Source organism: Nesoenas mayeri (assembly GCF_963082525.1).
Source record: "Nesoenas mayeri genome assembly, chromosome: 26".
Classification (NCBI taxonomy): domain Eukaryota; kingdom Metazoa; phylum Chordata; class Aves; order Columbiformes; family Columbidae; genus Nesoenas; species Nesoenas mayeri.
Window position 1 is genome coordinate 3897242 of NC_137552.1, and position 27254 is coordinate 3924495.

At 60.8% G+C, this 27254-nt stretch overlaps 2 protein-coding genes across 4 annotated transcripts; one reads left to right on the plus strand and one right to left on the minus strand.

The window, feature by feature from the left end:
• Positions 1-604: 604 nt before the first annotated feature.
• GPR179 (G protein-coupled receptor 179) lies at positions 605-10761 on the minus strand (the record flags this gene model as incomplete). The annotated part of the gene is made up of 11 exons (XM_080359734.1): positions 605-5149; positions 5939-6085; positions 6190-6295; positions 6447-6585; positions 6926-7164; positions 7243-7352; positions 7754-7822; positions 7968-8164; positions 8321-8423; positions 9276-9384; positions 9938-10761. The coding sequence occupies 11 exons, from the start codon at positions 10759-10761 to the stop codon at positions 605-607; spliced, it is 6588 nt and encodes a 2195-aa protein (XP_080215860.1).
• Positions 10762-12125: 1364 nt separating this feature from the next.
• SOCS7 (suppressor of cytokine signaling 7) lies at positions 12126-26693 on the plus strand (the record flags this gene model as incomplete). 3 transcript variants are annotated; one of them, XM_080360058.1, is made up of 10 exons in its annotated part: positions 12126-12988; positions 15406-15470; positions 16473-16577; positions 17001-17096; positions 17355-17485; positions 17888-18056; positions 19936-20064; positions 21710-21845; positions 22151-22308; positions 25971-26693. In XM_080360058.1, 9 exons carry the CDS (start codon positions 12126-12128, stop codon positions 22269-22271), a joined length of 1815 nt encoding a protein of 604 aa, XP_080216184.1. In that variant the 3' UTR covers positions 22272-22308; positions 25971-26693. The 3 variants fall into 3 exon arrangements, with proteins under 3 accessions (XP_080216184.1, XP_080216182.1, XP_080216183.1); XM_080360056.1 differs by lacking the exon at positions 25971-26693 and adding an exon at positions 22798-23071; XM_080360057.1 differs by lacking the exon at positions 25971-26693 and adding an exon at positions 22801-23071.
• Between the last annotated feature and the right edge of the window lie 561 nt (positions 26694-27254).

The window sequence follows — 27254 nt, forward strand, 5'->3', positions numbered from 1 at the left end:
TTTTGGAAACCCGAGCGGTGTCACAGTTCCATGGGAGAACCCGCTAGATCCAGCTTTCTGCCCACGCTGCATTCAGGAGCCCCTTTTCTGAACAAAAAGGGTGTTTTCTGGTGGATTTTCTGGCTTTTTTTTGGAAAACGGCCTTTCCTTCCTGTCGAGGAGCATGTGGCTCCTCATCTCCTGCGCCAACATTCAAACCTCTGCCCCTAAACCATTTCAACTCCCATTTTCCTTTACAGCCTCTCTGCTTTCTGCTCTGCCCTGAGCACTTTCAGGATCTCACCCACGCCCCATAAACCAGCCACCGAGTGTGAATTCTGTAGATAACGCTGTTTATTTTCCATATGTACATGTACTTACACAATCGGATGGTCGTTTGGAGACCATGGACAGCGTGTTACGGTGACACCACTTTCTAAGGAGACAACAGTCCCCTCGCCGCGCTGGTCCCCAAGCCTGGCTGGTTGGTGGCCACCGCAGGAGCTCGCTGGACGTGTGGCTGTGCCGCCGGCTTTGGGGACACTCCTGTCCCCATCTGCGCAGCTCCAGACATCATGCTGATGACGGTTGCGTCTGCACTGAGCCGGGGGCTGCAGGGACGGAGCTACTCGTGGTCCCACGGACAGACCTCGGGTTTAGTTTCACTGACACCCCGACTTCCATCCCCAGGGCTGGTCCCTGCCAGGGAGGTCTCCGCACTCCCCACCTCCCACGGACACACATCGGAGGTTTTCCTGGCGTCTGCGCTGGTTTCGGCAGGTGCTGCCGGAGCCTCTTCTGCTTCCCAGGGACAAACCTCGGCAACGCTGGTGCTGTGGGCACCGCTCGCCGCGGGGGGCTGGATGCCGGAGATGCGGCGCAGGGGCTTGTGCTGGGCCCCACCCTCAGACCTGCCTCTGGGTGTTTTCCGCGGGGCTGTTGGAGACGCAGCGCTGGCTCCTGCCACCGGCTTTGCCGTCCCCGTCCCCATGGGGGACGCTCCGCCAGCGCCCTGGGGGTGCATGGCAGGTTTGCAGCTTTCTGAGCTGGGTGGCTCCGCTGCTTCCCAGGGGCAAACATCCGATTTTTTGCTCCCCACGCTATCGGGCGGCTCTTTCCCCATTGTGGTTTTTGGGGAGGGCTCCTCAGTGCCCAGGTTTTCCCAGGGACAGACGGACTCGCGCTCGCCGCTCCCCTGCTCTGTGGGTTTGGAGGCACCGGCTGGTTTTGGTGGGACACCCGTTGAACCCAGGGCTGCTCCTCTCTCTGCAGCCGCCTCCCAGGGGCAGATTTCTGCTTTACCGATGGTTTCCACCCCCGGAGCCTCCCAGGGACAGATCTCAGCCTTCAGGCTCTCCACGCTCTGCGGTTGCTTTGTGAGCGATTTGGGCAGCGCTGAGCCCCCGGCGCGGGGTTTTTTGGGGGGCTGCTCCGTGTCCACGCTCTCCCAGGGACAGATGGACTCACGTTCCCCCGTTGCTTTCCCCTTCTCTCCAGATGTGCTGTGTCTGATTCCTTTGCAGAGACCTTGGCTTGTAGAAGGGCTTCTGCCCTCCATGGACGCAGCACCTTTGTCTTCTCTTGATTTCTCTTCACTCGATGGCGGAGCAGCCGCCTCCCAGGGGCAAATTTCTGCTTTATGGGTGGGCTTGAGCTCCGGAGCCTCCCAGGGACAGATCTCACTCTTCAGGCTCTCCGTGCTCTGCGGTCGCTTTGCGAGTGGTTTGGGCAGCGCTGAGCCCCCGGTTGGGGGTTTTTCAGGGGGCTGCTGTGTCCCCAGGCCCTCCCAGGGACAAACAGCCTCTCGCTCGCTGCCGCCCGTCTCCAGGGACCTGGCCGGGCTGGTGAACGCTGCCTGGCGTCTGATGCGCTTGTCACCCCGGGGAGCCCCCTCCGGACCCTGCTGGGCCTTTTGCGGATGGGAGGGGGGAGCAGCTGCCTCCCAAGGGCAGATTTCTGCTTTATCGGTGGATTCCACCCCTGGAGCGTCCCACGGAAAGATCTCACTCTTCAGGCTCTCCACGCTTTGCGGTTGCTGTGCAGGTGACGTGGGCAGCGCTGAGCCCCCCGTGCGGGGTTTTTCGGGGTGCTGCTCTGTCCCCAGGCCCTCCCAGGGACAAACCTCAGCTCTCGTGCCCTCCACGCTCTCCCATTTCTTGGCGGTGGCTTTCGGCAGCTCTGAGCTCTTGGTGCCGGAACCCACGGAGGAGCCGTCCGTGTCCACGCTCTCCCAGGGACAGACGGACTCGCGCGCTCCACTCGCTTTCTCCTTCGCAGATGTGCTGTCTCCAAGCTCTTTGCAGAGACCCTGATTTATGGAAGGGATTCTGCTCATCCTGGACACACCATCCTTGTCCTGCCTTGATTCTACTTCACTCGATGGTGGAGCAGCTGCCTCCCAGGGGCAGATTTCTGCTTTACCGATGGTTTCCACCCCCGGAGCCTCCCAGGGACAGATCTCAGCCTTCAGGCTCTCCACGCTCTGCGGTTGCTTTGTGAGCGATTTGGGCAGCACTGAGCCCCCGGTGCGGGGTTTTTTGGGGGGCTGCTCCGTGTCCACGCTCTCCCAGGGACAGATGGACTCACGTTCCCCCGTTGCTTTCCCCTTCTCTCCAGATGTGCTCTGTCTGATTTCTTTGCAGAGATCTTGGCTTGTAGAAGGGCTTCTGCCCTCCATGGACGCAGCACCTTTGTCTTCTCTTGATTTCTCTTCACTCGATGTCGGAGCAGCCGCCTCCCAGGGGCAGATTTCTGCTTTATGGGTGGGTTTGAGCTCCGGAGCCTCCCAGGGACAGATCTCACTCTTCAGGCTCTCCGCGTTCTGCGGTTGCTGTGCAGGTGATTTGGGCAGCGCTGAGCCCCCAGTGCGGGGTTTTTCGGGGGGCTGCTGTGTCCCCAGGCCCTCCCAGGGACAAACCTCCTCCTTGATGCTCTCCATGCTCTGGGATGCCCTGAACTCTGCTTTTGAGCCCTCTGTGACTCTCCTGACGAGCTTTGCAAAGATCCGGGTGTCCCTGCGCTCCGGCCGGTGGCCGCTCATCTCCGGCAGCCTTGCTTTGATCCCTTCCCGTTCTCCACCTCCTGGTTTGTTTTCCCCTCGGTACATCCCACCCGTGTCCGGACTCGCTCTGTCTTTCCCCGCTGGAGCCACGGGCTCTTCCCAAGGGCATATTTCTGCTCTAGCAAGCAGCTCATCCTCCGCTTCCCATGGGCAAACATCGGCCTTTTTGCTGCCGCTGGTTCCCGCTTGCTCGGGGGGTGTTTTGGGCAGAGCTGGGGGGTTTGGGGTGAGCCCTTTTCGGGGCTGCTCCAGCACATCCCCCTCCACGTCCCAGGGGCAGATTTGGGCTCTGATCGTCCTGTCACCCTCCCAGGGACAAACCTCAGTCCTGCTGGCGGGTGGCAGCTCCCCCTCGCTGTGGTCCTGAGGGAGGATGGACCCGCTGTCCCCCTCCAGCCCTTCGGCCACCACGTCCTTCGGTGCCACCGGCCTCTCAATGGCCGCAGGAGCATCTGTCCCCAGCTCTGCCACCGGACCCTGTGTCCCTTCCCGGGGATGTGTCTGTGTGGCCACCGCTGGGGTTTCATGAGGACGTTCGGCTCCTTTTTGGTGGCCCACACTGGGTGGGAGCTCATGCACCCCCGCGGGTGCCCCCACAGCATCAGTGTCACCCCGGGGAGCACCGGGCTCCTCTGCCAGTTCCTCGCTGTGGCGTGTCCCCAGGGCCGGGCTGTCCCGCTGTCCTGCTGTCCCGCTGTCCCCCCAGCCCGCGGCGGCCCAGGCGGTGCCAGCATTGTTGTTGTGCTGGCAGGGGACCGTCCCCCTCTGTGCCGGGCGGGCGGGGGGCTCGCTGCCGCGCCTCTGCCCGCTCCACTCCGCGCTTTTGGCCCTGGGGTCCCGGCCGACCCCCTCGAGGGACACGGCCGATGTCCCTGCCAGGGAGGGGCGCTCCCTCCTGCTGCCCCCCTCCCTCTTCTCCTTCCCCCTGGCGCGGTTCAAGGCTTTGATGGCGAGTCCCAAACCGCGGAGGGTCCTCTGGGAGGGCGGCTTGAGGCTGGGGGGGGCGGCCGCTGTGTCACCGGGGGTCCCCAAATCAGCTGCTTCGGCAGCTTTTTGCTTCTGGCTCAGGATCTCATCCTGGAGCAGCTCCCAGGGACAGACCTGTGCTGGGGTGGGGGCTGCGGGCACCAGCCTGCCCTGTCCCGCCAGGGGGGCCGTGCGCCCCGCATTGTCCTCCACTGTCCCCTCTGGTGTCCCCGCCTGTGCCGGGGGGTCCGTGGGGGGCTCCGGGCTGTCCCCACGCCGTGTCACACGCTGCCCCAGGCTCTGGCAGCGGACGGGGGGCGGCGGGGGGGTCCTTCTCACCGCCACCCGCACCCGCCCCGGGACGGGGGAGCTGTCGACGCTGATGCTCTTGATGGGCGCGTAGGTGACGTGTTTCTGCACTTTGCCATCGCCCGGCGGGGACGTGTCCTCCTGGGAGCCCTCGGCGGGGCTGGAGCCGGCTGGCGGGGGCGCACGGGCGCTTTGGGGCTCCCCGCTGTCCTCGGGGGGTCCCTGGCTCATGGGGCGCCCCAAGAACAGGGGGGACGGGTGCTGGTTGAGGTGCCAGCCCTCCCGCGCCGCTCGGCTGGCAGCGAGCAGAGCCGCTTCCCGGGCTCCGGTGACAACGCTCAGGGACTTGTGCAGGGGGGCTACGCGGGGCGGGGGGGGCTGCCCGTGCCCCCCCAGGTTGTGAGCACTTGCCGACTTGCACACAAGCGGGACGGCGTCCAGCGACTCATTGTCCGACGGCTCCACAGCCATCGCCATCATCATCCTCCCCGGCGTGGGCTCCCCGGGGGCGGCAGGTCCCCCCGGGGGGTCCCGCGCGGGCCCCTCGGTGCTGCGGGACTTGCGCAGGGCTGCGCCGTGCGGCTGGGACCCCCCATCCCGCATCCGCAGGCCGGTGCCACCGGGCTCGGGGACCCGCTTGACCGAGGAGCCGCGGCGCGTTGGGGTGTCCCCCCCGCTGCTCCGGCGGGCGGCGGGTGGCTCGGTGACGCGGCGCAGGATGGAGCGGCCCAGGCTGCGGCGGGAGCTGCGCTTCTTGGGGAGGTGGGGGTTGTTGGTCGCCATCCGCCGCGTCGTCTGCACCTCCAGCTGCTGGTAGAGCCTCTTCAGCTCCTCCTGCGCCACGGCGGGGGGGGACACAGAGAGAGGGGAGAGAGGAGAGCGGGTACAATGGGACAGCACAGGGGGAGACCCCCTTGGACCCCACAGCCGGGCTGCCCCATGTCCCCAAGCCCCCACACTGCCAGTCCCCCCGACCCCAGATGTGGTCGTTGCCACTTAAAAGAATGAATCCTATCGGCAAATAATAATGAATCCTGTCGGCAAATAACTAAAGATGCGTAAATCCTCTTAGTTTTAGGTCAGTTTGCTCGTCCAACAAAGATCAGAGTGACTTGCAAAGCACCAGATCAGAAACTACCCAGACCTGGCAGCTTTAGGCATCCTGGAGCCTGCACTAGTAGTTGAGTTTTAACACATATCTTAAGACTTTTGGATAAAATGTCCTTTAGCTGAGCGTTGCTCATTATACGCTAAAATGATTATATGGCCAATATGCAAACGTGTAACCAATTGGCTCTTTAGGGTGTGAATGTGGCGGTATGATTTTGTATATAACGGCTATTCCTTTTATTTCTTGGTCGCTGGCTTTATTCCAGCACACCTCCATAATAAACAGTATTTCGTCCCTGTGTGCTAAAATTTGGGTTATTGCACACTGGGTGGGCTCTGGTTTTGGGATAAGGGAACGCAACAGTTTTCCCCAACTGGTGGTGGTTCCCTCTGCACCCCCTTTTCCACCCCCCTCTTTGCTTTGCATCAGGAGAAAGATCGCGAAAGGCACCTCTTACTCTGCGCAGGGCTGCATAGCTAGCGTCAAAAGAAGGTCCTGAGTGTGCCACCCACCCGAATGTCATCGGGGTCGAGACTGTGCTCGCTCCAGGCTGAGGTGATGCTGCTGTTGAGGCAGGAGCCCGAGCGCCGCATGTCCAGCTCGTCCTCGTAGACCTCGGCCGCGATCTCCTCCCGCAGCGGCGAGCCGGCGTGCAGGAACTGGGGGCGGCGAGGGGCGAGATCACCGAGGGGTCCCTGAAGTGCTGGGGGACCCCAGCCCCATCTCCACCCAGGGGGGACGTCGAGGCGGGGCTGGGTGTTACCTTGGGGATGAAGAGCAGCGCCAGGGTCATGGTGATGGTGCCGTGGGTGTGGGCGAAGAAGAGCAGCAGGGTCCAGTCGGGGTGCAGCGAGGGGACCATGATGAACCTGGAAGGGGCAATGAGGGCAGCGCCGGGTCCCCCCGAAGCACCCACAGCCCCGTGCCCACCTCCGGACCCCGCAGGGAACCCGACGGTTCCTCCACATTGCCGGGGATGGGAATTTCAGCTCCCAGCCCCACCGCAGTCCCGTGTCCTACCTGACCACGTGGAAGGCGGCGGAGATCATGAGCTCGTTGTGCAGCGCGATGCCCATGTAGCGGGGCTCGTGGAAGGCGGAGGGCACGGCGCGCGTGGCGTAGCACAGGGAGCTGCCCCACAGCAGGAACAGCGTTTCGGCTGCGGGAGAGAGTTGGGGAGTGACGCTGAGCACCGAGACCCGTCACCATTGGCACATTTGCCCAGCTGGCACCCATGGGTCCTGAGCTTCAGGGTGGGTGCTGCTGCCCACTGGGACCTCCTTGCCTCAGGGGGCATTCATAGAGTCACAGAATCATTTTGCTTGGAAAAGACCCTCAGGATCACTGCGCCACTGGAGGAGGCAGCTTGGGCACTCCAGCCCTGCTTGCAGGCTCCAGGCAGGTTAAACAGACAAGGAAACTAAACCCCCACGTGCTGTGGTGACAGGATGGGGTCCTGTGGCTCTGGGGACCCCCAGGACTGTGCGGGGTGGTCTCACCGATCACCATCATGTAGTCCCAGCGGTCATGGCTGCAGATGTAGAAGTGGAGCCCGTGGGCAGTCTGGGTGCGGATCACCAGCGGGATGTTCTTGTCGACGTTCTCCAGCATCCCCGCGGTCCAGGCCGCCAGGAACCACAGCACCAGGAGCAGGATCAGCCCCAGCATCTTCAGCACCCGCCCGCTCGACACGTAAGGCGCCCGCTGGGCCGTGCGGGACAGGAACACCTTCAGCACCCTGCGAGGCGCAGAGGGGTGAGCCCCCAGTGTCCCCCCTCGGGGGGTCCCCAGCATCCAGCCCCCCCATCCCCGGTACCTGTACAGCTTGAGGGTGATGGTGCCGTAGACGATGGCGAAGCCCAACATGCGCACCCAGCGCAGGACGATGCAGCGGAAGATGCTCGGCTTGAAGTAGAGGATGAAAACCTGGGGTGGGGGGAGAGAGGGGTGGGTGTGGGGCACGGAGCTTGATCCTCCTGATGGGGGGGAGCAGAAAATGCTGGGAATGCAAAAACCACCCATTTTCAGGGCCAGCCCCACCTCCCCCCTCCCCGCTTGGCTCTATGGCATCCGCCGCAGCTCTGGCGGGAGGGATTGAGGATTTGGGCAGGGATTAATTCCCACCGCCGGCGGGAGAAGAGGGATTTGGTTTCCCGAGAAGGTTTATACCGCAGCCACCAGGGGCTGCGCCAGCAAAATTAACAATTAGGTGGAGCTGTGCCCGTGCGCAGCGTGGGGCCAGCTCGGTGGCCTTGGTGGGGGGCAACCAGGCAAACACCCCCAAACCCCATCGAGTTTTCCAGCCCCAGGGATGGCCGGTTACTTACGGGGAAGTAGAGGAGGAGGGACCCGAAGAGGATGGTCTCCAGGAGGACGACCCCCGACGCCCGGATCCTCTGCGGGGACAGGGGCGTGAGGGTGCAGCCAGGGCGATGGAGCCCGGGCAGGGAGACCCCCGAGCGCACTGGGCTGGGATGTCCTCCCGGAGAGACCCCCGCGGGGTTTGGGGGGGGTGGGAGCGGGGGCGCGGGGACACCTTGCCTTGCTCCGTCGGAAATGGTAGGAGACGAGCATGCTGAGGAACACGGCCAGCATGCAGCCGGCCTGGCAGGACAGCACGGCCGCCCGCAGCGCCCGGTCCTCCTGGATCAGGCACGGCGCATCGTCCTGGCAGGTGACACAGCCCGGGCGGCACGGCCGGCACGCCAGCCGGGACCCCCCGTCCGCCCCCGCCGCGCCTGGGGACAGAGTGACAGCCATGTGAGTCACCGCGTTGTGTTTGGTGGCACTTTCCTTGGTGGCATGTGCTGGGGGTCCCCAAAGTCCCCCCAGCCATGCACCCCAGTGCTGTAGCCATGTGCCACTGGGTGAAACGGGGACCCTGGGGCACCCACCTGCCCGGAGACCACTGGCCACGCCGCTGGCCCCGTAAAAGCCCGGCTTGCAGCGGCACAGGTACCTCCCGAGGACGAAGCCGCGGCTCTCCTGGGGGACACACTGCGGAGACAGGCTGAGACGCGCACAACGGCCAGGGCTCGTCCTGCACCCCCTGTGCTCCCCCTGTCCCCCCTGGTTGTGGGGACCTGACCCCACGCCGTCCTCCTCCACACCGGGAGGAAGCAGCAGTTCAACATTTGAGAGCTAAAAGCCAAAGCCTGGCCCCCAAATCCCTCTCTAAACCCTAAATGGGCACCTAATGCAGCCGAGCGCACTAATCCTGCCCGGCCGTGACGGCAGCGGCGGGGAGGGCAGCGCTACCCTAATCCCCCTGGCCCCCGCGGATCCTGCCCCGAGCGGGCCGGGCTGCGGCTTTTCTGGGAATTGTTGTTTTCTGGAGGGATGCCCAGCGGCACAGCCCGGCCCTCCCCACGGCATCAATCGCCGGGCGCTGGTGGGAAAGCGAAGCTGGTGACACTTTTCCCATTTGGGGACAGCTTTGGGGTGTCACCCTGATCACACTGAGCTGGGGGCTGCGCGGTTCGCCCTGGCTAGGGGTGCTGCTGGTTGTGCTGAGCCCCAAAACAGCTCAGGCATCGCCAGGTGGAGGGCACCGGGGGCTGCTGGTCGGGGTGATTTGTCCCCCAGCTGCCACCCCCCGAGCGCGGCTGTCCCCGTGGTGCCGGGCAGGGAGCAGGCGGGTCACACACTGGCAGTGGGAAAGGCAGATTTGCACAATAAACCCCTCAGCTCCAGCACCGAGAGCAGCTGAACGAAGCAGATGGATCGGCCGGGAGGGGATAAAGCTCAGCCCGGAGAGAGGGATACACAGTGGGGACACCCGGCTGGGGGGACGGGGATGGTTCAGTGCGGGGGAGCCCCGAGATGGGGTTCGGGCGCCAGGGACGGTACCTGGGTGCTGTTGAGGTCGCAGCGGTGTGTGTCCGCGAACCAGCCCGGCCCACTGGCGCACTGGTCGATGGCCACGTCCCGCAGCTCGATGTCCACCCGCACGACACCCCTGAGAACGGGATGGGGTCAGCACGGGACCTCCTCGTGTCCCCCACCCAGCGTGGCCATGTCCCACCGCTGCCCCTGGGACAGTGAGCAGGGCAGGGGACAGCCACAGGGGTGACTAGTGCTGGTGCATGGACGGGTGGGACAATATAAGATGTCAGCGATGTCCCCAGACCCTCGGTTGGGGATGTCCCCCGCTTGGAGCTGTGTCTGGGAGGATTGGAGCTGGGGCAGCAGCTCCTGGGTGTGAATTCTGCCTCTCAGGAGGGGTTTTAATGCACCCAATTGAGAAATAGGAGTTACTGGGGTGGCCCCTGGGTGCTGTCCCCTGTCCCTCACCTGGGGGTGGCAGCCCATGGTGGGCAGCACTGGGACAAATTGGGGGGGGACAGGGGTCAGCTCCATGCCCAGGGACATGCAAACACCCACGCACAGGGACGCAGTCGCGCCGCACACACCCTGCACCCCCCGGGTGACACTTCCAGCTGCACCCCCAGCACACACTGGGGAGCCCCCCAGTCCTCCAACACCCCCTGGCCCCTCCAGGTGCCACTTACTTGAATTCGGGGCTGAGATCAGGCTTGAGGCCGTAGAAGGCGGAGGAGAGCGTGACGGCCCAGGCAGGCAGGAACCGGCCGTCCCGGCACTCGAGGAACGGCGGGGACCACCGCACGTGCCCGGGGTCCCCCACGTAGCTGTCCCCCCGCTGCCATTTGGGGGTGTCCATGCTGCGCAGGTCATTGCTGAGCACCCGCTTGCGCAGCGGGGGGCTGCGCTGGGACCTGAGGGCGCTGAACCACTCGTTGTCCCAGCTGAGGTTGCCGGGGGCGGCGTTGGAGACGTCCTGCAGCAGGATGTCCCCGTCCCCCTTGGTGGCCTGCAGCATCAGCCGGGGCTTGGCGGCCAGCGGGTGGGCGTCCAGGGCCAGCACCGCGCGGCGCACCCATGGGTGCCCCTCGGCCAGGCTGCGGACCAGCGCCTGGTACCACTCCACGTCCTCGGCCACGCTGGCTTCGCGGATGTCGTTGGTCTGGAAGAGCATGTTGAGGAAGTTGGCGGCGTGGGCCAGCGCCTCGGGGGCGGCTCGCAGGGCAGCTCGCAGCGCCGGGGGGGGGACGGAGCCGGCTGCCCCCGCCGCGACACCCCGGCTGCAGTTGGCCTGGGCCAAGCGCTGCGCATCGCCCGTATGCAGGAACGCCAGCGCCGCCGCCGAGCCCTCGGGGTCCCCCGATGTCCCCGGCTCTGGGGTGAGCGCCCAGGAGGGTGACGGGGACCATCTCACCGGTGGGGGGGGTCCCTCCTGCCGGCCCCCCGTGAGGATGATGCCGCCGACCAGCGCTGCGCGCAGGCACCAGAGCAGCGGCCACCCCCACGGAGCCATGGCCGGGGCTCAGCGGAGCCCCCCGGCCCCCGGTGCCCCCGCGGGCTGGCCCGGGGGGGCCATGGCGGCCACGGTGCCCGAGCCGGCCGGGAGCCCCGCTCTGCGCGGCGGGGCCGGACTCGCGCACTGCCGCCTGTTTTTCTCCCTCGGCGATGCTGGAGCAGACGTCACCGGCTCCAAAACATGTTCATCTGCTGGCGCTGCCCGCCCGGAGCCCCCCCGCTCGCCCCCGCGCTCCCGCTCAGGCAGCCACGCTGCTGGGGAGCCCCCCAGCCTGAGCCCTGTGGGGCCCCCCGGGTCCCCCAGGCTGCCCGTGATGCCAGCGCATCCTGATGGGAAGCCATGGCAACGGGGCCGGGAATTTTCCTCCCGGCACCCCCCTTCCCGCGGCCCCCTTGGCGGGGGGAGCAGGTTGCCCGCTGGGTCCCCATATGGTCCCAGGTTTCAGTCCCGCAGTGCCTGGGCCCCCACAGACGCGGGGTGGAAATGGGGGGACGGCGAGTGCGCTCTGGGGGTGGCCATGAGCACAGTCGCTGTGGCAGGGCCTGACGCTGCCCCCCCCGAGCTGGGCGAGGATGTCCGGGGTCTCATGCAGCACTGCAGAGGGGAAACTGAGGCACGGGAGGCTGCTCAGCTCCCCCCTGCCTGAAGCGATGGTGCAGCGTGCTGCCTGCAAGAGTTGTGCAAGAACCGTGCAAGAGCTGTGCAGAGCTGTGCAAGAACCGTGCAAGAACCGTGCAAGAGTTGTGCAAGAGCCGTGCAAGAACCGTGCAAGGGCTGTGCAGAGCTGTGCAAGAGCTGTGCAAGGACCGTGCAAGAGCTGTGCAAGGACCATGCAAAAACTGTGCAAGAACAGTGCAAGAGTTGTGCAAGAACGGTGCAAGAGCTGTGCAAGACCCATGCAAGAGCTGTGCCGGGTTGGCGACACGCAGGTGCCGGACACCCGTGCCCGCCACTCCCCACTGTCCCCCGAGGCGAGGAGAGTCCCGTGGGTCGCCGCCAGGGCTGCGTCACCAGGCGCCCTGGGCGCCCTCGCTGCCCCAGCCGCCCACCCAGCCGTGTCCCCCCCGTTCCCGCCGCCGGTGTCCCGGTGGGTGCCGGTGTCCCGGTGGGTGCCGGTGTCCCGGTGGGTGCCGGTGTCCCCGGTGTCCCGCGGCCGCGCTCCACGTGGAGGGGGGCCCGAGGAGGCGTGGCCTCAGCCCTGGGCGTGGCCACAGCGGCATGGGAGGCGTGGCTATGGGCGAGGGGCGTGGCCTGCGGCGGAAGTGCGGGGGCGTGGCGGCGCCGCCGTCGCCGCGCAGGAGGAGGGAGCGGTGGCGGCGGCGGCCCGGCCCGGTGCCGGGAGCCATGCGGCGGCCGTAGCCATGCAGCGCGCCGAGCTGCGCGACGGGGAGGCGGCCGCGGCCGCCGCCGCCTCCTACCGGGTGCTCAGCCGCCTGCTGGGCTATGGGGCCGGGCCGGAGGCGGGCGCGGCGGGCGGCGCCGTTACCGGCGCGGCGGGGCCGCTGGGCCCCGGGCGGCTGCCGGCGCTACCGGGCGGCGGGGCGCTGCGCTCCCCGCGGCCTCCGCCGCAGCTGATGGTGTTCCGCAACGCGGCGGAGGGCCGGCCCGGCGAGGAGGGCGGCCCGGCGGTGGGAGGCGGGGGCCCGGGCCCGGCGGGCGGCGGCGGCGGCGGCGGCGCGGAGCTGCTGTGCCCGCGGCACCGCTGCGCCCTGGAGCCCAAAGCCGCGGCGCGCTGGGGGACGGCCCCGCCGGGCGGGCTGGAGCTGCAGCTGGCGGCGCTGGGGCTGCGGCCGCCCGGGCTGGGAGCGAAGGCACCGGCGGGGCCCTCCTGCCCGTGCCTGGGCCCGCCGCCCCCCGCCGGGCCCGCCGCCGAGGAGACCAGCGACGCGCTGCTGGTGCTGGAGGCGCTGGAACCCGACGAGGCCGGGAGCTGCTCCGAGGAGGAACCGGGATCCCCCGGGCGCGGAGCCGCCCGCGCCGCCGGGAGAGGAGCCGCCGGCCCCGCCGCGCCGCCCCCCGCCGCCCCCGGGGGAGCCGGTCCCGGCGGCAGGAAGGGCTCCTTGAAGATCCGCCTCAGCCGCCTGTTCCGCACCAAGAGCTGCAGCGGCGGCTCGGCCACCGGGGACGGCGGCGGCGAGGGCCGGCGCGGCGGGGACCTGCCCGCCTCGGCCGGGAGCCTGACCGACGTGTGCGGGGCCCGCGGCCGGGAGCAGGAGCCGGGCAGGTACGGGGGGACCGGCCGCGGGGGCTGTTCCGTGCTTTGGGGGTGGTTTTGGGCTGTGGGGAGCAGCCGGGGGACCTTGGGGTTGGCGTTGGGGCCGGTGTAACGGTGCGACCCGCGCTGCGGGGGAAGAAGAGCCACCAGTACCGCGACACCTGGCCGGTGGTACAGGTGCCATCCCATAGACAGGCACTGCGGCTGCCCATCGGCTCCCAAATGGGCTCCGGCCTCTTCTGAGCAGCTGCCAAGGCAGGTGGAGGAGGAACACGCTGCTCTGACCTTGTGTCCCCAAAGGAGGTGGCAGGAAAGTGTCCGTGAACAGAAGCTGCTGGAGCCCCAGGATGCCAAACGCACTGGCTGAGCAAGGAAGCGACGTGTCCCGGCAGCCGGTGACACCGCGGTGGGACCCGAGGGACTGGTGTTTCCTCTTGCCGTCTTGCAGAACCATTTCCTGTGGGTCACGAGTGTGACATTTGGGCTCCCGCCTCGGCGGGTGCTGCTGCGGGTGCTCTGCCCTCAGGTGCTCCCCGTCTGGATGTGACCAGAGGGACAAATCCTGGGACATCTTGGTGTGGGACCCCACACACCCCTTTCCTCAGCCCCGCTGTGTCAGCTCCAGCCCTGTGCTTCAGCACAAGCCACGAGCTGTTGACACCAGCCAGGAAGGTTGAAGGGCTGCTCAGTACCCCAGGCGTCGGTTCGGATGGGCCTCCTGTGCCCCAGAACCCTCTTTCTATGGCGTTTCCAGCAGCAGAACCGAGATTGCTGGTGGAGGAGGCAGGGAGAGCCTGCCCGGGCTCTGCGCAGCCACCCCGGGAGCACCTTTAAATAATTGCACGGACTCTGAGCGTTACAACACTCTCCCCACGGGGCTAATTAACCTCACGTCAGGCTTTTAGGACACGTTGCCTCCTCGCTGCGGCCGCAGACCTGTTGATGGTTGAGCAGGAATGTTCCTCCAGCTTGGCTATGAAGATGCTGACCTTGGGTCAGGTGTGACCCACAGCGTTGGCTTGTGGCCCAAAAGGCAACCAAGGCCAAAATTCCCCCTTCTTTGAAGCAGGGGATGGTTTCTGAGATGCAGCAGATCGATGACTTTGCTGCTTCCAGTTCCAGGAATCTCCCCTCGCTGGCACGGGCTGGATTAGCTGAACAGGGCTTTATGCTTTTTTAGGATAAGGGGTGCAAGGTGGGTACGTAGTGATGGGACAGACAGTGACAGGACGGATGGTCTTTGCTGTCCCCGCTCTCATCACTGAAGACAAGTGGTTGGGGTTGGTGTGATGCCCATGCTCTCATGAGCACCTTAGACCCGGCTTAGCTAAGCTGGGCTTGCTGAGAAGTGAATGTTTGGCCTCAGAAGACGCTGCTTTTCTTTTCTGATACAGTAGCGTTCGGGTACTCCTCACACCTAATTACTCCTCACACCTAATTACTTCTCCGTGGGGTTTCGGCATCGTTTGGAGGCGGCTGCAGAACCGGAGGGCAGGAGGGGGAATATTGGAAACGTGGTTTTGGTGGCGAGCAAGCTGGGAAGCGGAGGATTCGGTCCGTGTGGATCGTTTCTTGCTCTCGCCCTACTGCTCATGTGAGAAATTCTGAGAAATCTCAGAAATCCATGGCTGTAAAGCGCTGGCATAAAACGTAGCTGTTTTGGTAACTGCAAAATGCCAGCGACGCTTCTTCCCGTCTGGCCTAGTGGGTGGAACAGAGCTGTTACTATAAGATTAGTTGATATTAGTCCAAAGTGTAATTTTTTTGGTGTGTTCGTGTGTGGTGAATTGTTCTCCTTTGGGGGAAAACAATCCAAACTTCGAGAGGTGCAAGAGGCTTGAAATGAAAACACTTCCCAACGTTTTAATGAGGTTTTGTACGTCAGGATGAGTTTCTGGCACCAGGGATGTATTTCTTGTCTCACCTTGACCATGGACCCGAGTCCTGGGGGCTCTGTGCCTCAGTTTACCAGCGTTTTGTGGATGGATCTGTATAAAACCCATCTCGACGGCTCCAGGTTCGGCTCTCCTGCCCTTCCCCTGCGTTTTGGGTCCCTGTGGGACACGGTGCAGCGCGGGGACGCGACCTGTTTGCTGGGGTATTTGGCAATGCCTGGTCCCCAGGAATCTCGTGACATCCATTGTGAAACAGCTCCTGGGCTCCGGTTGCCATCCCGGCTCGGAATTTTTCTTTCCAAAGGCTTTATTAATTACCTAGTTAGAGATTTGCTTAGTAGCAGGACGGAGACCCAGCTTTACAGCTTGACTGCCCTACTTAAGCCCAAGCGCTACTCTAGGAGGGGAATAAACGCAGAACTAAGCCAGCTCAGGCTTTGTGAAGGATGGTGAAGGTTCTCCCAGTTTGGGAAGATCAAGGGGTGTTTTTCTCCCTATCTCTACTAAAGACGTTTTTCTTATTCCCTGTAGGAAACACAGACTGACAAGAACTCAAAGTGCCTTTTCCCCGGTTGTCTTCAGCCCCCTCTTCACAGGTGAGGCTTGGAAAGGTTTACGGGGTGTTTTGCTGCGAAAAGAGCAGCGCGTGGCAATAACATATAGATTAGTATGTACTATATTGTATTGATATTGTATAGTGTTAATAGCAAATGTGGTTCGGTGCTGCCCTCCCAGGATTTGGGGGGCTCAGACCCCATGTCCCTCCTTGACCTCACACCAGCGGCTCCGCTGTGTGACAGTGATGGGAACTGAAACCTTCTTTGGGGAAAACCACCGTTTCCCTGCGTCCCGTTGGTTTTGGACCTTCCCCTTTTTGGGGGGTGAAGTTGGGGGGTTTGTAGCAGCCCTTGGGGTTTTCTTGGGAGAATCCCAGCTCAAGAATTGCGTGAGGAGGAATTTCAGGTCACAAGCGAGTCCTGATCAGCTGCGTGGGGCTTTACGTGCCTTGTTATGAGGCTCACATTCAAAATAACTTCATATCGAGGGTCTTTTTGCAGGGCAAAGGAGGCAAAATGTGATTTTTGTGGCGATGGGTGTGTTGGAAAAGCTGATGCGACAAGCTGGAAGCCTCTTGATGCTGTTGATGGTGCAGAGCTTGGGGCTCCCTCGATTTGGTGGCTTCATTTGTCTTCCTGTGCTCTTAGGCTAATTTTCAGCTTCTCTGGTTTTAAGTTAGGCATCTTAGTTTGTGTCATTATTTTCCCAAGCAGCATCCTGCACCCAAAGCCTTTCAGCTCCGCTGGATGCCAGTTATTTAAAGTAAAAGCCTGTCCAGCTCCCTCTTATTGATTTTAGGAGCTGGTACCCTCGTGGTCTTCAGGTTAAAAGATATTTCTGTTTGATCAGCGACAGCATTTGTTGGTAAACTCAGGCTGGCGTTAACAGGGGTGTTACCAGGGTGCGGTGCCAGCGGGTGCCGTGCAGACCCGTGAAACCGTTTCCCAAACCTTACAGAGCATCAGACTGATTTATAAACAGCTCAAGAGCTTGTCCCCCTGTCCCCGGGGAAGCTCATGGTTTGTCCCATGGCCCCGCAGGTGAAACGGTGTCGCTGGTGGACGTGGACATCTCGCAGCGCGGACTGAGCTTCCCCCACCCCCCGACGCCGCCACCGCCGCCACGGAGGAGCCTCAGCCTCTTGGGTACCGTCCCGCAGGGCATCCCCACCCCGAATCCCCCCGGGAGCGCAGGAACTGCCCCTCTGCTGGGAAAATAAGAGGGGCGGGTCAGGCTGGACATGAGGGAGGAATTGTTGGCCTTGAGGGTGGTGAGAGCCTGGCCCAGGTTCCCAGAGAGGTGGTGGATGAACCATCCCTGGAGACACCCCAGGCCAGACTGGATGGGGCTCTGAGCAACCTGAGCTGGTGAAGATGTCCCTGCTCATGGCAGGGGGGGCACTGGGGCAGTTTGAAGGTCCCTCCAACCCAAACTAGTTGGACTGGGGGTCTCCATCCTCACTGCTCCAGGCAGCGCCGCTTTGCTCGGGGTGTTTAAGGCGCTGGGTGTTGCAGAACTCGCTCGCATTCCCATTTTTCTGACCGTCTCTCGCCTCTGCTCTCTCGTAGACGACATCAGCGGGACGCTGCCGGTGCTGGTGGCTCCCATGGGCTCGTCCCTGCAGTCCTTCCCTCTGCCGCCGCCGCCCCCGCCGCACGCCCCAGGTCAGCCCCCGCAGCAGCAAGGCTCTGCCTCTCCTCTTTGGCCTTCTGGACTTTGGGGTTTTTATTTTAATAAGCTTTAAGGCTGCTCTAACAGCAGCGGTGCTGCTGATGCGACTCTTGTTGCCTACAGGAGTTTCGCTGAAGCTCCTCGTTGCACCAGGTTGCACCTTCCCCTTCCTCCTCCTCTTCCTCCTCGTCACCCCCTTCCTCCTCCTCATCCCCCCAGTGATGGTGACCAGGGCTGTGTCTCCCCTGCAGACGCCTTCCCGCGGATTGTCCCTCTGCGGGGGACAGAGGGGCCCCCTGGCCAGCCCGTCCCGCACCTGCAGTGCCCGCTCTACCGCCCGGACTCCAGCAGCTTCGCAGCCAGTTTGCGAGAGCTGGAGAAGGTAACGGGGACGTGGGGTGGTGGCAGCAGCCAGAAAGGCCAAACCGCAGGTCTAGGCTCTGATTTTGGGGGCTTATCAGCCCTTCCACAGATTTATGATCATCAGGTTAGGACAGGACTGGAAAAAATTCTCCTGCCTTTCTCCCAGGGAGGTCTTTGAGTCTGGAGAAGCATTTTGAAAGGGGTGTCGTAGTCACCTCTGTTCCTTTGCCACTTCTGGGTGGTGAGGAATGTGCTGCGCTCTCATCCAGGAGCGACAAGCCCCAACCATCCACCCTCCTGGGCGGATACAACCAGACGCTCCCATTTTGTTATTTAAAGGGGATTAACAGCACGAGAAAGCTGCGTTTGGTTGCTGATTAAAAACCCTTCTCGCTGACGTTCCGCCCGTGTGTGTTCCCAGTGCGGGTGGTACTGGGGACCCATGAACTGGGAGGACGCCGAGATGAAGCTGAAGGGGAAGCCGGATGGGTCCTTCCTGGTGCGAGACAGTTCGGACCCGCGGTACATCCTGAGCCTGAGCTTTCGGTCGCAGGGCATCACCCACCACACCCGCATGGAGCACTACAGAGGTGAGAGCCGCGTTCCCTGGGCACCGGTCTGAGCTCCACGGCTCAAACCGGTGCACCGGACACTCTGAAATATTGGAGAATAGAGGAGTTCCCTGTGCCTTTCCTCGCACTTTGCTTTGGGGCATCAAAGACTCCGCTCTGGTGGAAAGGTCTGACTTGAAACTGATGATGGTTTTTGGGATTCTGAGGTGTGATGTACAAGCAAGAGCCGTCATCCGTAGCCATTGGTGCTTCCCAAAATGAAGCTTTTTTCACTGTAAAATGAGAAATGATCTCTTGCTGTCATGGTTCCCCAACTCAATTTGCTCCCCCCGGCCCCAGGGATGCTCAGCAGTGCTACCGGCCACACTTGGTCCCAGGCTGAGGTTTAATTCTGAGAACTCTTGACGCCCCGTTTGTGCCTTTTCTTCCTCCTGCTTCTCACCTCGCCCACGCGCTGCTTCTGCTTCTTCACGTGTGGTTTCTGCTCTGAGCCGGGTAAAACACCCCAGAGGCTCAATGCACGGGGGGAAAAGCTGCCTTGGAACCAGCGGGCGAGCTTTAATACCAGCTGCCCGTAGAGCCTTGTAATTAAACATGCCTGCAAATGATGCTTCAGAAGCTTCTTGGCCAACTTGAGGAAACATGAGGTTTGCAGCCCTTTGGAGCAAAGTTCTGCCTTTCCACCTTCTTGCCCTTGCCCCAGGGGTGCTGCTGGTGTTTTCTCCCAATTCTGGCAGCAAAACGTCGCAGCACGTCTGCTCCTGAGCCCTCTGATGAGAAGATGCCCCAGTGTTAATTACAGCCCATCTAGAGCCAGTTCCCCCTCCCTGCCTGTTGTGTAATCAGGAGGGATTTTCATCACCCCATCCTTATGGAAATTCCAAGGAGCTCTTGCAGCTGGAGGAGGTCACTTATACGGGGGATGCTTTTTCATCATTGAGCTTTGGAACAAACTTCTTTTGCTGATAGTTTCTTGGTTTTTGGGGCTGGGGTTTGTTCTGGGAGCCTCCTGAGCCAGGTGTCCCCAAGTTTTCTGTCTCCATGGATGGTGGTGCTGCCACCACATCGGGGCTCAGTTTTTCGGGGTGCGGAGCCGTAATGTGTGTCAGCAGCTCTGTGCCGAGTGCGCTGCGGCACCGCCGAAAACTGCAGAGCCCAGCACTTTGATAAACCTGCAGAGGTGACAAATGGGGAGGCTGGGAATGGTGAGAGCAACGCTTGACCTGCAGCTTCCAGGTGGATGGGAGGAAGAAACCAGAACATCTTTGTGTTTTCGGGGAGGCTGGTGCTTGTGGTTTGTCCTTTGCACCTACTGGCCCCTTCTAAGGGCTCGTTTGGATCCGAGATTCCCAATAATTAATGAGTTTTGTGCTCGCTGATGTCTAGCAGGTGCAAACCCAGCTCGTCGCTCCCAAACTGACCTGTGGCAGAGATAAGGGCCATTGTTTCCCAGTAAAGCCAAGCTGTGGGGAGGATGGTGGTGCTGGAGCAGATCAGGGGTGTCGCACACAATTCAGGGGACAAACAACTACGTTTTGGTGCAGGGAGGGAGCATCTGGTCGCAGCACAAAGAGACAGTGAGGCTGGGCTGACTTGAGGCTTAAACTTAACCCAGTTTGAGATCAGTAAATGGGTTTGAGGGCTGTTTTCCCCAGGTTGCCCAGCTCCGGTTTCATTGTTTGGCACTGGAGCTCAGAGCAGCCGTGGTGTCGGGTGGCAGTGTGGGGGGGCTGTGTCGGGGTGTCCTGACCCTGGTTCTAAGTTGACAGTAATTTGAATTAAGGTGTTTGAAACTGCTGGTGAGAACATGTGCTGAGATAAGCAGGGCTGGCAGAAGAGGGCTCTAAACGGCTCCTTTTGCCACCGTAACACGAAACGGTTTCTGTTCTCTCGGAAGGGACCTTCAGCCTGTGGTGTCACCCCAAGTTTGAGGACCGGTGCCAGTCGGTGGTGGAGTTCATCAAGAGGGCCATCATGCACTCCAAGAACGGGAAGTTTCTTTACTTCCTGCGTTCCAGGGTTCCGGGTGAGTCTGGGGGTGTTTTGCTGTGTGATCAGCCGTCGGTCTGTCCGTCAGTCTGTCCTACAGAGCCAGTTCACGTGGCTTCGGGCTGCATCCCTGCCCGCTGGCTTCTCAGTGTTGCCCTCTGCTGCAGACAGCGCCAATAGCTGCAGCACTCACTCGTGATGTGCCTGTGCTTTGGGGAGGAGAGGGATGGAAGGCGGGTTTTGCCAGGTACCTTCCAAAAATCCTTTTGACTTAAAGGTACTTTACCTCCCTGGTCCTGAGATCTCTTCCCCTTAAGAATAAGGCTTAGAAATCCAGGCAAATCAGAATCATTTGGGTTGGAAAAGACCTTTAAGATCATTGAGCTCAAGCGTGAAGCAAACACTGATACTTAACACTAACCTAATACCGTGGAAATGACTTGCTCTAGAAGAATATAATCCAAAAATGAAGTATCGCCCCCAATCAGTGCTGTGCCCCCGCTGAGGGTCCCTCGCTGCCTGGTCCTCCCGTGCTGCTGGCTCCAGCTCCTGCATCTCCATCCGGGCGCAGCCTCGGGCACTTCTTAGGGCTGCGATCCATGGGAAACAAAGTCTAATCTCTACTGAGAGAATCTTTGGGATCTGCATCTCCCCGGTGTGCCCGTTAGTGCCCTTCTCCGGCCAAACTGCGAACGGCTGCTTGGAGGAGGGAGCTGTTTCCAGCTACCGGAGCCTCATTCCTTTTTGGGAGGAGAATGAGAAGCGGGGGAAGAATCCAGCCTTCAATTGATGGCTGTTCTTTGCTCTCTCAAAAGCCGCCTTGCAGCTTCCCGAGCTGCCTGGAGCAGTTTGAGCCCATCTCAGTGTGAAGAGCTCTCCCTTTTCTCCTTGCACTCTGTTGCCCTTGGATGAGCCAGCAGGAGGGGGTGAGAGTGTAACGAGCTTTGAATCCTGCAAAGACAGAGAAAACCTTGTGCTGTGCATGATCCCGGCTCCTGGAGATCCTTCCTGGGGCTTCCGTTGACCGCTCGGTTCTGTGGGCTCGATGGGTGCTTTGGGGAAGGAGGAGGTTTGGGGAGATGGATGGATGGATGGATGGATGAATGGATGGATGGATGGATGGATGCCACTCGTTCCCAGCCCGGCGAGGTTGTTTGCTGCTTGGGGAGCTGGTTGGAGCGAAGCCACCACCGCCTCCACCTTTGTGCCCAACCTCATGACCCAAGAATGAGCGATTTTGGCGCAGCTCGAGCTGACCCAATCCCCCAGGTTTTGGGCGCCTGGCTAGAGCTGCCCAAAGGGTTGTGCACAGCGAAGCCGATGTGCCGGTTGTGCTGCCCGCCTGCTGCTTCGGCTGTTCTTCTGCATCCTTGTGAAACCCTGGTACTTATCAATATAAAGAGATACGAAGGAGCTCGCGGTGTCCCGGGCTCTGCTGTTCCACAGCTGCCCCCTCACATCAGAGCTGTTGTTGGGGATATTTTGCAGCCAGAGGAGTGTCACCCCTGGAAAGTTTGGCTCCCCAGTCCCAAGCCACCCAAAGCACTGAGCTCCTGGGGGATCTGTTGTTCTCAGCCTCACCAGGAGCTCTGCTTCCCCAGAGCCGCCTTTTCCTTTCCGAATCGGTTTCTAATACAACACTTATCTCCAATATTGCATTTTGTTGTTGTTGTTTCGCCAAGGTCTCCCTCCAACGCCTGTCCAGCTCCTGTATCCCGTCTCCAGGTTCAGCAACGTCAAATCCCTTCAGCACCTTTGCCGCTTTCGGATCCGGCAGCTGGTCCGGATCGATCACATCCCCGAGCTGCCGCTGCCCAAGTGAGTCCTGGGGACAGGGGACGCGTCCCTCTGGTTTCTACCCTGAGAAGTGGCTGAATCTGCAGCGAGGGCTCTGGGAGGGCCAAGGTGGCTTTTTCAGCCTTGGAACAGCAAGATAAATGTCCTGGGGTGTGTAGGGATTCATGTGGGGGCGGTGACCAGCTCAGCAATGAGGTGTCACCTCCTTGCGCTACTGCCTTGGGGTACAGCTCCTGTTTTGGAGGTGACAGCGCTGGGGGTTCGGGTTGTCCTTTGAGGTTGGGGTGGTTGCGGCTTGGGCTTAAAGCTTCTCATCCCTTCCCCAGGCCCCTGATCTCCTACATCCGCAAGTTCTACTACTACGACCCGCAGGAGGAGGTGTACCTGTCGCTGAAGGAAGCTCAGCTCATCTCCAGACAGAAGCAGGACACCGAAGCCTCCACGTAGCGAGTCCAACTCGCCCGTCTTGTGGCTGTCCCTGATGGTACGTGTGCGTGTCCCCAGTCTGTCCCATCCCGTCAAATGTGAATTGCTCTGATTGCAAAGAAAACACAGAACCCGCCCAAAGCAGCCTGGGAGAGTCGCTCTGTGGCGTTTTGCCATTGCCCGGCCTTGGGGAGGGGACCGAAGCTTTCAGGAAACGGCCTCAAGTTGCGCCAGGGGAGGTTGAGGTTGGATCTGGGGAACAATTTCTTCCCCAAAGGGCTGTGGGGCATTGGAACAGGCTGCCCAGGGCAGTGCTGGAGTCACCATCCCTGGAGAGGTTGGACAGACAGACATGAGGTTCTCAGGACATGGGGCAGTGCCAGGGGTGGGTTATGGTTGAACTTGATCTTGAGGGGCTTTTCCACCCAAAGTGATTCTATAGTTCCGCTGTTTTCTCTTGCATATTGGTGCCCACGCCAGCCCGTGCTCGCTCTCGTGCCCAACCAGCCGCAGCCTCAGCAGCAGGCTGATCCCTCTCTCCTCCCAGCAGGAGCTGCTTTGTCGCCATCCCGTGCCCGCTGTGCTGGGAGGAGACGCGCCACGGCGAAGCTGTTCCTGCGGTGCCGCTCCTGAGCTCCGTTGTACAGAGAAGGGGGCTCTGGGCTCCCGAGAAGAGCGGGAGCAAGAGCCGCGGCTCCGGCGGCGAGCGGAGTCTCGGCGACACTGCGCCCCGCTCGCGGGCTCCCGCGCAACAAAGAATGTCATGGCACTATTTACGATTTTTTGAAAGCTTTTTTTTTTTAAATTATTATTATTTTTGATGTCTTTTTGTTTTGTTTTCAGCATGAGAATTAACTGTCTTATGATCGGCTGAATTTTATGTTTTTTATCCTCCCTTGGAAATTTCAAGGTGGGGAGAGATAGAGCAGGGGACTCTCGGGGAAGATCGTCTGCTCCAGGAGGGATGGCAAGACTGTTCTTTGGCCCTCGCTGAGCTGGGATGGAGCTGGAGAGCTGGGATGGAGCTGGAGAGCTGCTCGGGGACCGACTGAGCCAGAATCACCTGCAGCTCCCTGGAATTAACCCCTGGGGATCACGCAGCTCCGAACAGCTGCACAGCTCCCCGGCTTTCTAGGATTTGGGAGGAGAGAACCAGACCTGCTTTTGTGCAGCTGAGCTATGCGGAATGCTCCTATGTGCTTTTAAGCTGAGCCTAAGAAAGGAAGAGCATGTGAGCCATTTGGAGCCTTCTGCCAAAGGGAACGGTTGGTGCTGCTGCCTCTGCAAACACTAGAAGATTCCGTGGAACCCACTGATAAGTGGAAGGGGATCCTGAAGCTGCTGTTGCACCCGTGGGCCGAAGGTACTTGCTGCAGCGATCTCCGTCTCTCAGAGCCGTGGGGTTTGCACTCTCAGCCTTTCTCTGGCTGCCTCCCGAAGCTGTGGGTGAATCGAGTGGCTTCTGTTGAGCGCTGGAGGATGCTGAGCAGGAGCCACTGGGGCGTCGAGTCATCTCTGGGTGTCTTGGAGCAAGAAGCAGACGACTTAGGGTCCTTCTGGAGCGGCAGCTGATCCCCCTGAGCTTGCTTGCTGCTTCCCCTCTCCACATAACCACAGCAGCTCAGAAACAGCGAAACCAAGAGAGGTCGGTGGCTCTTGCTGTGTTTCTGGGCTTAGCACTTGCTGCAAGACCCTGCCGCACCTTGAAATCCCGGGCTGCTGTTCCATCCGCCACGCGGATTTAAAGTTGGCCTGAAGTGATGCTGAGGAGTCTGGAAAAGCACCTTTTCCTCCTGGGTTTGAACGAGCGGGTGTCCCTGTGCTCTCAGCACGGGAAACGCTCCGTCCGAAAACATGGTGCCATGTCTCCGGATCCCAGATCCACACCCTCAGGAGCTGCTGGGACTTGGGTCTTGCACTGCAGAATGATGATTTAATGTCCTTGAATTTGACACAGTCATGTGGGTTTTAGAGCAGCCCGGAAACATTCCAATTGTCCGTCCCCACCAAGCGTCGCTGCGAGGGGTGCTAAGAATCCCACCCCCCTTTCTTCACCGTCACCTCTGGCCTCTGTTTTGGTCTTGGACAAAAAAGTACGTTCTTTTTTATAAAGGATTTGACTTCCAGATGAAACTAATAACTAAGCTTCAAAACCTGTAGAAATACCTCATGGGACACAACTCCCTACTGACTTTGCGTTGCGTTGTCGGGGCGATGCTGCCCCAAAACCAGCATATCCTGACCCTGGGGGAACTGGGGCTGATGTGGTCTCCAGCCTCCGTGTCCCCTCTGTTTGGGGACCAGCGTTTGTCCCCCTGCTGTAAACCTGCAGCTCACCCCGAGTTATCGGCAGAGCCCGCCAATTAACGCAACTGCTTTGATTGAAACGCACAGCGAATGTCAGGGGAGGGGAAAAGCATCTGTGCTTGTGCAGGTGAAGCGCGAACACCTGCACACACGGCCCTGCTGCCCCTCCCCGTGCTGGAGATTTGAACCTTCCAACTTATCCTTGTGCTGGAAAGGCAAAAACCTTCCTGAGCGCCGATCCTGGGCTGATACCTGAAGTGTCCAGCTCCGTGCCCGTGATAAATGGTGTTTATGTGTGTCCTGCAAGGCTTCTCCTCCAAAAAGAGACCCCGGAGGCAAGAATGTGATGGTGTGATGGGTGATGAGCTGCCAGGCTCTTAAAGCTGCGGAGAAGCCGGTCCTGTCCCTGTGTCCCCCTTCCCTGGGATGGAGACGGCGCTGGCTGGTTTGGGAAGGGAGAGCAGCTGAACTGGGGAAACTGGTGCTCACTGGGTCCGTCCTGCCCATGTGGGGCTTGAAACGCACAACCCTGAGCCATGCTGCTGTCCTGCACCGCTCTGTCCCCGTGTCCCCTCCCTGTGTCCCCTGGGGAGCTCCCTGTGTCCCCAACAGCTCCCTGTGGCCCCTGGGGAGCTCCCTGTGTCCCCAATGGCTCCCTGTGTCCCCACGCTCCCCGTGATGGTGCACAGGGCAGCTCTACCGCGTTCAGACCCGTTGAAACAGCAGCCGGACTTTAGGGGTGATACTTGAATTCCACATCTCCAGCGGGCTGATTTTTGGGAGAATGTAGGATTTCTGTTAATCTGAACCCTGTGCATGGTGGGGACAGCCCCCCTAAAATTGGATCCATCTACAATAGCTGGAATGATGGAGGATAAGCGTGTTCTGGTGTGTTGGGCTGGTGGGACACCGGTGTGTCACCCTGGTGTGTGTCCCCATGGCGGATGCTCAGCTGAGGGGTCTGAGCTGCTCTTTGGGTGTGGAAAAGGTCCAGAGCTCGTTTTGGGGTTCAGGTGTGAGCAGAGGGGCCTCTGCCGGGGGGATGATGGTTTTTGTGGGTTCAGACAGCTTGGTCCATTCCTGCCCATGAACCCCCATCCCTGGTTGGGTGGGATTGCTGCCGCGTGTGGGTTCGGAGCTTGGTTTTGGAGGGTGCTCTCATCCTGCTGATTCACAGCGTCCTTTGTCCAACCTTGAATTCTGCAGAGGTTGTCACTGTCCCCCTCCATCCACCAGGGACTGGAGGCGGGTGAGCGATGAAACGGGCCATGAAAACTACCAAAGCGTGGAAAAAAGCGCCTTTTTCAGCTGGATGGGTCGGACCTGGTTGGCAACACCCTGTGGCTTCTCACCCTTGGTTTGGGTGGGAAGTGCTGGTTACCTATCTGGCCCCTTTTTAAACCCAATAATAAGGTTTTTCACAGGGATTTGTGTCATTGTGCGGAGCCAGGTGGGGGCTGCAGGTGACGCTTGGGGCTGAACCCTCATTGGGGAGCGTTTTGGGGAGGAAACGGCTGAAAAGGAGCAGATTTGGGCAACTGATGAGCGCCAGGACTCTCCAACCACCCTTTGGTAAAAACGCAGCTTTTGCTTAATTTTATCTTCTTTTTTCTTAATTTTTTTTTTTTTTGGTGTGTGCTTAATTTATTAAAATAGTCGCTGTATAATTTATTTTCATAAACTATATTAAAAAGTTACTAAATGGTAAAAAAAAAGAAAAACAAAGCAGACTTGCAGGCCAATCTTTCAGAAGAAGAAAAAAAAGATGTTTTTTTGATATAAACACAACAAATGCACTTTTGGGTGTGTTTGGTTATTTTGGGGGCTGGGGAGGGCCTGGCTGTACCTGTGGGTTTGTCTGTATATATTGTATTAATAGGCATGTTTGGCCTCTCGTGTGAGCCGTTCGTACCTGCTGCAGGTCCCGTGGGGGAAGCTGGTGTGAAGTTCCCACCTTTTGGGGTTTCTTTGGGGTATTTTGGTTTGGTTTGGGGTTTTTTTTAAGTGACTCCTGTGTTTGTAACTCATTTCTAGCGTCGTTTTGGTTGATTTTATTTTTGGCTGAGGGGGTGGGAAGGGAAGAGAGCCAGGGTTTGAAATAATAAAATCGTTGGAGATTGTTCTCTGTGCTGTGTCTCATTTGGAGTCCTGGGGCACTGATTTATTCCCCCGGTGGGGTCCTCATTGCAGCATCCACATAGGGGGGTGTGTGAAGATGGGCTGGTCCAGCTCCTGCCCCCCAACTCCCCCTTGTCACCCTCTCGGGGGGACAGGACCCACATCCCTGCGTCCCCCCTGTATCAAAATGCTTTGAACGCCCCTGAGTTTGGCAAATCAAAGGCTGCGAAGCGACAGAATGGGGCTGAGATGGGGGGTGTGCAGCCCCCCCCCCCCCCCCCCCAATCCCCTGGCTGCTCCATGTGAATGGGGGGGCTTCATCCCGCACTCCTCATCCTCCTCCATCATTGGGTGTGGGGCAGCAAGGGGGTGTGGGGGGCTGGGGATCCCTTTTCTCCCCCCCACGCTCTTTCCCCCCCCACGGCCTTTGTCCCCCCCACTTTGCCTTCCCCCCTCCCCTTTGCCCCCCTCTATGCCGCAGTGTCGCAGCCATGGGGACAGTCCCCCGGCCAGGGCTCTGCGTGGGGACAAAGGGCCCTTTGACGGGACCAGACGGGGGATCCGACATCGCGGGGGGGG